The sequence below is a fragment of the Micropterus dolomieu genome, linkage group LG09 (assembly GCF_021292245.1).
Source record: "Micropterus dolomieu isolate WLL.071019.BEF.003 ecotype Adirondacks linkage group LG09, ASM2129224v1, whole genome shotgun sequence".
Classification (NCBI taxonomy): domain Eukaryota; kingdom Metazoa; phylum Chordata; class Actinopteri; order Centrarchiformes; family Centrarchidae; genus Micropterus; species Micropterus dolomieu.
The window spans coordinates 8,736,393-8,747,771 of NC_060158.1; the positions used below are offsets into that span (position 1 = coordinate 8,736,393).

At 40.4% G+C, this 11,379-nt stretch overlaps 1 protein-coding gene across 1 annotated transcript in view; it reads right to left on the bottom strand.

Moving 5' to 3' along the window:
- Nucleotides 1–1,859: 1,859 nt before the first annotated feature.
- Nucleotides 1,860–11,379, bottom strand: part of tmem170b (transmembrane protein 170B) — a 12,686-nt gene continuing 3,166 nt past the window's right edge. The window contains exons 2-3 of the mRNA XM_046059704.1: nucleotides 7,547–7,717; nucleotides 1,860–3,439 (exon numbers count right to left, since the gene is read on the bottom strand). Coding sequence (XP_045915660.1) covers nucleotides 3,309–3,439; nucleotides 7,547–7,715 — 300 coding nt within the window. The 5' untranslated portion in view covers nucleotides 7,716–7,717 and the 3' untranslated portion in view covers nucleotides 1,860–3,308. The remainder of the gene's footprint in view (nucleotides 3,440–7,546; nucleotides 7,718–11,379) is intronic.

Sequence of the window (11,379 nt, forward strand, 5' to 3'; positions counted from 1 at the left end):
CCACATGGACACACACACACACACACACACACACACACACACACACACACACTTGCGGTGGCTGAATCACAGAACCTTCAGCGGAAAAAAACAAACAATATTCATCATGACTGATCATGGCACTGGGTGTGAATACTCCAACTGTGTGAATATCAAAATAGTATCCATTGGTTAGTTTGTTCATATCCGCTCATATTGGTTACACTTTTATCACACTTCTGGTGAAGACTTTTTACACTATGGCTATATACAGCTCAGGAAGTAGAGTAAGTGCACTGATCTAACAACTTCAGTCCAGTTCTTGCAGTTTAGTTGGCAGAAAAGTCATTTCTAACACATCAAATAAAAAAGGTTTCCAACACATTATGTAAGACATTGTTCAGTGAGCTGCTCCTCTGAACACAGCGTCACTTATAATTAGGTTTTCGCTCTTTCTGACAATTAAGCGGTCCAAAAAAGGAATATGAACAGCCCCCTTTAATGAAAGAAAATAAATTAAGATCCTGTTCTACTACTCACATGCACAACCGCACAAACCGACACAGTATACAACAACACCACTCACATTGTCACGTGTCTCCTATGAATCATACAGACAAACATGCAGAAACGGCCCCACAAACAGCTTCACAGAGATATCATTGCTATGACAGCAGGTGAGTCATCAGGAGCAACTCACATTTGGTCCCTGAAATTGAGCTAAAACATTCAAACAGGTAGTACGGACAATGTGCAGAGCGTTCAGTGGATAAAAAGGGGGGTTTCAGACAACTTCTCTATAATTTTACGCTTTAATTTGGGGGGGTGGGGGGGTAGGATAGAAAACATTTATTGTCAAATGTCTGTAACAAAACACTCTGTAGCACTTTCATCATTTTAAAATCCACACTCATCTTCAGGCTGCCACTTCATTTCTGTGCAATATCGCCCTCTTTCGGCGCTAAGCTGGTACTGAAGGTGAGTTGTGTCAATTACATAACTCCTATAAATACACAGCGCTTACCTTTAGAGCTACAAACCCACACAGCACACATTCTTGACGACACAAACATCTTCTTTTTTTTTTTTAATCAACTGTGGTTTTCTGAAGTTACACCACAAATCTGGGGGCCATCTGATACCGGAGCCAATGTGCAAATGTTTCTAAAAACGGAATAAAAACGAATAAATTGTGGCTGTGATAACAATTAAATGAGACAAAGAGGTTAAATAAAGCTAGGATGTGAGCGATACTTTGGTATTACAACCGAACCCCTGGGTTTAGAGCTGTGCACAAGAGAATCTGTTTGAATTTTGGGAGGACTTATGGGCCAAGTAATGAGCATTAAAATCAGTCTATCTTCCTTTTCTTCAATCATTGAAGAACTCAAACTGATGCATCAACACCATAAACCTTTTCGAGTAAATACAGTAACTTCAAGCACATTCTTCATCTTTTACAGTTAGCTTTACCAAAAAGCTGATCAGTGTCTATTGTGACTGATTTCTGTGTATAATAACTGATTACTGGATTGGGATCACACCAGAGTAGTATCATCGCACACTGTGCTAAAACAAGGCCGATTAATTTCAGTGCAATATGCAACATTAAACTTAAGGAGCATGGGTTAATAAACAAAACAAAGAAACAGAGGGAGCCATAGAAAAATGGCTGCCTGAGCAGCAGAATCTGTCTGACCTTCTCCGGGGAGGGATGGCTTTCCATGGGGGATTTTATGCTGTAGCAGTGCAGAGGACGTTAGTAATGTGACGGTGGGCCGAGAAAGGCTGGATTCCAAAGTTATTACAGAGAATGTGCACTAGGACCAACAGACTCTCAATAGTTTGTCTGAAAATATATCAAAGATGAAACTCAAACAGCAAAACAACCCTTTTTATTACCAGTACATCTTTCTCAAAACCTGAATAGGAGGACCCTGATCCTGATCTTACGCTAACCAGACCTGAATCAAACCAGCTCAATGTAAACCGAACCATGTTTTGGGAAATATGCTTAATGACTTTGTTGTTGAGAGTTAGAGGAGTACATTAATAACACTCATGTCTGACAGTTAGCCTAGCTTAGCATAAAGACTGAAAACAGGGGGAAACAGCTAGCCCGGCTCTGTCCATTGGAAACAAAATCTGCATACCAGCACCTCTAAAGTTAATGGATTAATGCGTTGTTTCTCGTTTGTTTAACATGAACTGTAAAAATATCAATTTGCTGTTTTACGGGGGGTTATGTGGTGGATTTTATGATACATAATTATCAGGCAAATAACCCCTGTAAAGCTGCAAATTGCCGTTTTTAGACTGAACAAACTAAATATACAAAGTGTTAATGAGTGAGCTTTTGAGGTGCTGCTTTCACACAGCCAGGCTAGCTGTTTCCAGTCTTAATGCTAAGTTAAGCTAACTGCCTTCTGGCTGTAGCTTCACACAAAGTGGCATAAATTTTCTCATCTAACTCTCAGCAAGATAAGCATATTCCTGTCAAAAGATTTCTTTAACTCCAACTGGCATTCTCATTGGCACACAATCAGTCAACATTTCATCAAACCAAATGTAGCACTGATGCTGGTTTTCTCCTCCACGTCTACTGATTTCACACCTCTTAGGTAAAGAGCGTCTCCAACGTTTACAAAGTGCAAAATTCAAAGCTGCATCTTGCTCGTGAGTTAGATGGTTTTAAAGCTGAACCATCCAAGGAACAGGAATGATCATGATAATCTTGAACGTTGTAAAGACCTTGAGGTGAGGCTGACGTCTAATACTGAAGAAATTGCGTTTTTGCTGATGAACACTTTTGGGTTGTCACTCCCTAAACATGCCTTCATTGCTCTACTTTTGTTCTCACGCTGATCACCAAAGGAGATCGTCAGATCATCATTACATGTCGTCACTCTGCTGTTTTTGAAAAAAGAGGTTTGTTTTTTCCCAACTTTGCAACAGAAAGCCTTCAGGAGTCAGTGGCCACAAAGGCATCTGGATGTACCAGAGAAGGCTGTTGGCACAAAGAAGTGATGTAACTCTGAAAACACCCACAACATGGCTTTCAAGTCCAGAAGCTGAGGATGCCGCCGTGTCCGCCTTGGGGCTGCTCTCTGTCACCCGGCCTGCATTGAGTTCCCTCTGTGATTGTGGCAGTAACATAGCACGGACACTGGGGAGCGCTCACACCTGCATCCAGCCCCAAAGGCCCAGAGCAATTTTTACCTCCTCTCCTTCCACAAACTCCACCATGATGAGCAGCTACAAGTCTCAGATTGGCTCGATTCATTCGCTCTCGTCTCAGCGTCTGTCCATCAGGACGTCGAGGGTTTGCTTCACAAAGTCGCCAGGATGCGTGAGAAGGATATGATGACAGAGAGGGTGGTCTGGCCCACGCCGAACACCAGAGCCTCCAGTGGTGCCATGTCCTTCCCTGCCACACGGTACACCCCCGCCACCGCCGCGCCTGAGGGAGAAAACACACACACACCACCAGCGTTAATACACAAAGCGAGTAAACAGATGGGCAGGCGCACAAACACAGCTGTCTGTCACGGCCTGTCACCATTACCGCGGATTGTCCATTCACAGTGAGGAGCACGGAGGACACACACATCCGTCCTCATCTTTTTCATCCATCAGCGCAGCTTCCAGCCAGGAGTCAAGTATTCTGCACAAAAGTTGTTTTTGTGTGCGAATATTTATTAAAAAATGGTGGAGCATTCGCCGTGGGGACGTTATTCATTGCACAGCCACATACTGTGTGGACTTGCCGCGCTTCCTACAACAGTTTGTAACGCTTAACCTCCCAATATGCTGTTTTGGCCATCGTCATGGAAACACACAGCGAGGAACTTTTTATGAATATCTAATCCCAGAAGCAAAACAGAGTGGCCTGATTTTGGTTCAAAACTAAACCAAACAGAGAAACAAAGATGGATTTAAAGACCCTGACAACATATTTCTCAATCAGCTTAATTCTATGAGCAATGGGGTCCTACATGAAAACACAATTTATTGATTATTACGAGGATCTGTACCAAACAAATATGTTTTCTTAAGTCTGTAGAATATGATGCGTAGGCCATCTCCACAGCACGACAATATTTAAATTTAAAATAATATTCTGATACACATTTTGCTCCTCCTGTGATTTGAAAATTGCACAAGGCCATATTGCGATTTGCCCTGGTTTGAAGTGGGAGGGTCCAGGGTTTAGTTAGCCAGCATGTGCCGGCTTTTTGCCGCTATCACATGTAGGCTAGTTATCTGGAAGATGAAGATATCATCGGCCAAAATGTCCAGAGGGAAATATTAAATAAATATTATTTATTTATTTATGTCAAATAAATAAATTCATTAATAACATATCAAAAAGCCTAATACTGTGTGACCGGTAAGATATGAAGTCTCCCTGCAAATGAACAGATCTAACTTTAAAGGAAGGAGTCTCTGTCGCCATCCCTCTCTGCTTCTCTGACCAGCCTATTATTTTATTTTTTAGACCTAATTACTTCTTCATTTAGTTTATTTTCAAGTTTTTCATTTGACAGGCTTGGAATGCAAAGAGAAATACATTTAATGCAGGCTAATGTCTTTATTTACTATAAAACAATTAATAGCCCGGGCTTTTATTTATTTCAGTCACTGAACTCAATCTTCCTACATTTGGGACAGGTCTTTTCGCACAAAACTCCTGCTCATTAAGGGTGGGAAATAATGCAGGAAGAAGAAAAAACAATTCTGTGTATATTATATGAATGATATGACGACTGAATTGTGAAAAGCTCCAGCGGGCGACCCAGTGGGCTTTAAGTGTTTTTTTAAAACATGTCTGGTAGTTTTTCAATATGGCAACAAATTATGGAATATTAACGGCTATCAAATTTTTAAAAAGGATAGCATAAACTCTGGGTGGGTCTCAGTTGGAAAAAAGTCACATATTTCAGTCCATCTTTCAGGATTTAAGAATATTTAAAGACACTGAAAAAAATAAAACAGGGATACAGAGTTAGAACTTCCTGTTATCTCTTGGTTTTTGTCAAATATATATCAAATTCACTCTTTTCTATTCCTCTAAAATATTAACATTAATATACAGTGGTGACCTTTCTTATGTCACCACTGTCAATAAAATCTGATATTTTTATTTGACTGTTTCACAGATACTTAATGTTACTTTATACTTTATGTTTGATGTTAGTATTTGTTCCCCCTAACACTACAAGACCTTTCCTTTACTTCTGCTCGGCTGAGATTGTTGCCTTTCTCTCTCTCTCTCCTGCCAAACTTTGAATTTAAGCCAGGCTGGTGCACACATGGAGGGTGAGACTGAGGGGTGTGTGCTCATAGTCAATAGTCTGCTCTCCCTGACTGCTACGCATTAATAATAAAGTGTCTTTCTATTTTGGGGTCCAGCTTGCATCCGTGATGGAGAGTGATTCATTCAGTGAGCCCTGAAAAAGCTCCTGCTCTACGCTCAGACAGATTCTGCTTGCCCTGTGATCACACTTTGTCCCAGTGAGTGGACGGTAATGAGAGGCAAAGGGTTAAGGAATATCTTGTGCATCTGGATGGTGATGGACAGACAAACTGTAAAAAATATTCAGATAAACAAAAAAGGTGACCAGAGACAGACAGCAGGCAGCCAGCAATACAGATTTCAGAGGTGTGTGTGTGTGTGTGTGTGTATAAATTTTACCTAAAACTAACCAAATGAATTGCTGCCAATTTAGTTTCAGACAAGAGACAAGAGTTTTGTCTGATGCAAGCATTTGCCATATCGTGATGAACAGTATATCACATAAATATTCTTAATAATCATTATTATCATGATCTTTCTTTTCAACCCTATTGCCCAATGTACGTATATAAGTACTATATAAGTACTGAAAGTTGGCATGTAATGTTTGATCATAACTTTGTTTTCTTACTCTCTGATCAGATTGCGCAAATTTTAGACAATTTTATTTAGGTAAAGTTCTTGTCCGGCTGCTTGTCTCTGGACAACATTTAACATTTTTGAACTTTAGCTACATTTACCGAGTGTAGAAAGTCTTTTGTATTGTTTATATTTCATTAAATAGGAAAGGGGACTCAAGATCAGGTAGAAATGCAGGTGTTTCTTTGCCTTGTGAGAGACATATTTTAAAAAGAACGGTCAAAATTGATGCAGCAGAGGCTGAAATATTAAGGCTTTTAGTCCCTAGTTTGGTCCATAAATTAAATTACAGCAAACAAATTGTTCAGGGCCAATGGGGGTCTAGCCTTGCAGGTATCATGTCGCCACTAGCTTCTAAATGTTTCCACTGACACCCAGCCCTAATTTAATGTTGTGACAGAGCTTAAATACAAGTTTACATTACCGCACTTACATGTTTAGTCATTATTAGCTTCTCATTGCCTGTGTTTTCTCCTTGTGAGGGATCTAGCAAAAATCCATCGCAGAGAACGGCTAAATATTTTAACTTTGGACGACAATGCTCAAGGACTTTTTAACTGATCCACAAAGTCTGTACTAAGGGTGGGGTGGGGGGAGCTTTCTGAAGAGGTTGTTTTAAAACTCAGTGTTCAGCAGAAATTTGACAGGGCTTCACTTGGTCTTTTTATAAGAATGATGTTGTCTTTAATTACTTTTTACAGGTTCCCAAGCCGAAACACTGTAAATTTAGCTTGCTGCTAATCAATGCTGAAATAAAACGAAGGAGCTTCTTTTATACCAAGCAGACCAACACCCATCATTTACTCTTTGTGACCAATCTGTAAAGATTGTCAAAAGGTTCAAGTATCTACACACATGGATGACAAATGTTGATTCAACATGTAAGAAAGTGAATTAGGAAATTAAAGGGGCACTTATCTCGTATCTTGTGTTTAATATGTCTGTTGGTATGGACACTTGACATTAACAAAATAAGCCAACCAGGATTGTCAAAACAGTCTGAAAGATAGTAGACCTCCAACAAAAGCTATTGACCTTTATAGTACAGCTGTACATAGGAAAGCTTTGTCCACCATTGGTGTCACTAAACACCCCTTCATGCTGAGTTTGAGTTGCTTCCTAACGCAATGAATTTAATGAACTGCCCTAATCTGCACTCCTCTGCGATGACTGTACACTTTTACTGTATGTGTGCTGTAAGTGTTGTACAATTGTTGTGCAAATAGATTTGCTGTCCTGATTTAAAATGTATGCTTTTATTTTATCTGGTGAGACCAAAGGTGGTTTTCCCAGCCTTGGCTTGACAATAAAGTTGTTTTCTATTTGACTTTTTTCACTCATAGTTGGAAGCTTCCTGCACTCCATAAACTAAAAAGAAAAAGTGAGGTAAACAAGAAAACACAAGAGTCCAAAATCTTTCCCTCTCCGTCTCTCTGTCAACTCCTGTCTTCGTCTGTTTGACAGGAGTCAACACACAAACTCCCTCCCTCACGCTCTCTTTCCCTCCCTGTCACCTCCTGTCTTCTTCTGGCTTGACTGGATGCTGGATGTTGAGGTCAGTTGACAAAAAAAACAAACAAAAACAAAAAAACAAACAAGATGAACAAAAAAACCAAGAGTAATTGGACTTACTGGTGATGACGCCTCCGGAGAGGGAGGCGAGGAAACCCACGCTGACCAGCACCAGCGTGATGAGGCGGCCCCTCTTGTGGCGCTGCAGCATGACCAACATGAGCAGCCCCACCGCCCCGTGGACAAAGAGCGAGGAGAAGAGACACCACAGGAACACCCAGTACCACATCTCTGACAGGGAGACAAAACACAGCACAGGCAGAATTTTTGATCAGATACAGCCTGAAAACACTCAAATACAATGTGAAAAAGACTGAACAGTGTACCTTCTTCCAGATTTCTGACTGAACAAATGGGCGGTTTGATCGTTTCATTCATCTGATATTTACATATACAATATGCAATTTTAGTTACATTTCAGATTGACAAAAGCTACGATTAGTCAATGAGTAGATCAAAAGAAAATTAATCAACTAACTATATTGATAATAAATTAATTGTCTTTTTTAAGCAAAAACATCAGCAAAAGATTCACTGCTTTTCCTGGTCTTTCAGTATATTAAATTAATATTTTGGGTTTTTAAACTGTTGGTTGGACAAAACAAGAGGTATAATGACATCACTTTGTGATCTAGGATACTGTGATGGACAGAAGTGTCTTTGGGCAAGATAGTGAACTCCAAGTTGCTGTGTGTGTGTGTCTGTATGAGATTAGTTTTGATGAGCAGCCACTGTGTACGAAATGTGACATGCAGTGTAAAGTGCTTTAAGTGTTTGGAAGACTGGAAAACAGCTCTATAAGTGCAGTCCATTTACTGTATTTGCCACTTTATAGAGAAAATCAACCCAGGGGAAGGGACCTTGATCTCCAAGGGGTCAAAATATATCTGAGCGGTCGCAAGATGGGACAGAAAAGAAGAGAAGTTCAGCTACACAAATTAGCATTTCACAGGGGACTAACTTTCTTCTTTTGTGAAACACTGGAATGTGTTGCCTGTTCTGACCTTTAAAAATGATTCAAATGAAATGAAACTGAAATGAAACAATTGACTAAGCAATTTATCAATTGATGCAAAAAAAAAAATAAAAAGATCACAGGTTAATCAATGAAAATTTGTTAAAAGAGCACTCCACTGATCTTAGACATGTGTTTAATCCTAATCAGCCTTTGAAGCAGATGTACAGAAAGCCTGTGTCTTCTGTGGATGTGCATACACTTCATCATCATATAAATGTAATAGTGATGTCATCAGGGTTACCGCGTATTCATCTTGGACTCGGAGATGATAGGTTTAGAACAAAAAGCCTGCCTTACAAACTGGAGGTGTTTTTTTTTAAAAAAGCAAAGGGAATTTACCAGGAAGGGAGCCCATAATCAAAGATCATATCCAGTTGCAGTATGGGAAATACAGGAACTAGTGCTTTCTACTTGTATAATTTTTGTAAATAAGGTTAACTTTGTGTGAATAACTACAAACTTCATCTCATTATACAATCCAGTGTACAATCACAAATAAATTAACCATGTGACCTTGTAAAAGTCAGGATTTCTTGTTTTTTGCTGCTATTATTCCTTTATTTAATCTGCCTCACAAGCCTGTCAAAGTTATACTAACTGCAGCACTAAATCACTGCAGTACCCCTTTAAGCAAAGATGGAGTGAAAATGAATTGATCCCTAAGGATGTTCATCGCAGTGAAGAAGAGGATAAATTCCTCCCTGGAAAGGTAAAGATACAATGTCCTTGTCATGCAAATTCAGACATTCATTGCTCATAAATAATGATACCCTGCTATGTGGGCCACTGGCTGATTTCCTGATTTACAGACCTTGTCTGAGAGCATATTGCAGATATAGATCAGGATGCACATATACTCTTGCCGCTGCAAATGTCTGTGAGGGAGGATTTCCATTTACAGCCGCCACAATCTCAGTCAGGGCTCATCGAGGAGGCAGCCAACCATGGTAATGGACCTGAGGTTGTGATGTATAAAACCGCTCAGTGTGAGATTTCAGGCGAGCTGCTGCAGTAAATGGAAAATCTCATCTGAAACAATAGCTTACAGTTACAGCCTTTTGTGAACGTCTTCAGCTGGGACTGTAGATAAACGACTCAACACGACTCAATCAGCAATCACAGTTTGTCACTGCTCTTTCAGTTGCAAAACTAAAAATGCTGAAGGTGTTTCATTCCCAAACTGCCAACAATCATCTAATTATGCACTGAGCTCCAACAAACACGTGATTTATAGCTGAGAAAACATCCATACCGGGCCCAGACTGTGCTGCCTTAATGATCGATTTCATAAGAATAAATAAACACCTTTATAGCAGCTCGACCAAATCAGAGGTCATCCTCCTCATCTCTCCCTCTTTCTTTCTGTCTAACAAACCGGCTTTACATAAAGAGCTCTGGCCTCATCGCACTTCAACAGCGAGGGGCCTGGCTTTAAAATACTGGCACCGTGGGAGCAAGGAGAAGCCAGCTGGCCATGAGTTTAATCTAGAAGAAGAGATCGACTGAGGAAGGGAGCGTCCAGCTTGGATAAGAATGACCAATCCAAAGCACAGACATGTAGTGTAAGAGCCTGTTTTGTTTGGATGATGGGATATAAACAGGAAATGTGACATTGTTGTGTGGTTGTAAACATCTGAACAGACAATTCTATTACAAAGTATTTTTTCAAGCCCAGAGGGAGCACTCTGGTCGCTCCACAGTTGACTGAGCGCCTGCATCTCCTTATTGATCCAGCAATCAGCTTTCGAGCCGGGCGGAGAGAGATGCGACACAGTAACACAACGGCTCTTTAGTCCTGCATGACTGGTCACGTCACTCTGTTGGATTACTCTGAATCACAGGGCGCCACTGCTGTCTTTCTACAACCATCTAGCATAAAGAGGAGAGAGATGTCTGAGACGAGATGGGGGATAAAAAGAGTTAGAAAGATGGACACTGGGGAGTGGCAGAAGACAGTGGGTGCTTTCCGTTCTGCTAATTATGGTTCCTTTCAACATCCCTCCTCCGTCCTCTACAAGCCGTGACCTGGCAACTGATCGAGGTCCGCCATCATTAAGGATGTTCCAATCGTTTAAATGTGTATCAGAGGAGACGAGGAGAGAGAATGCAGCCGAGTGGGAAAAACTGTTAACCTCAGCCTTAGGCTTTTGATTCAGAGATTATGTGATTTTCTGGCAGGTATTATAAAAGAAGCCAGGGTCAACAAACTGTGTTTCCCGTGTTTTCAGAGAAACACACGTTATCTATTACGTCACAAGACACAGAGGATATTTTACAAGCACATACAAGGTAAAGCCGCAGTGAACACACCATTGCAGATGCCATTCATTGGTTTTGCTTCGATAGACTACTTCATTAACAAGCCTCCTCCACATAATAATAATAATAATCATCCTTATTTGTAGAGCACTTTTCAAAAACAAGTTACAAAGTGCTTTAACAAGTGTAAAGAATAATACAAAAAAAAAAACAAGATAAGAGCATGAAAAATTTATATAAAATTAGTAAAATACAATAAAATAAGGGATAAAATAAAGTCAAATAAGATCGGGAAAGGCTCTCCTATAAAAGTATGTTTTAAGAAGGGACTTAAAAGAGTTCACTGACTCAGCCGACCTGATTTCCTCGGGCAGGCTGTTCCAGAGCCTCGGGGCCCTGACAGCAAACGCTCTGTCCCCTTTAGTTTTCAGTCGAGACTCTGGAACAGACAACAGACCTCTGCCCGAGGATCTCAAGGTACGTGCTGGTGCGTATGGGACTAAAAGGTCAGAAATATAACAAGGCGAGAGGCCATGAAGAGCTTTAAAAGTGATCAATAGAATTTTAAAGTCAATTCTAAAACATACTGGGAGCCAGTGTAATGAAGCTAAAATAG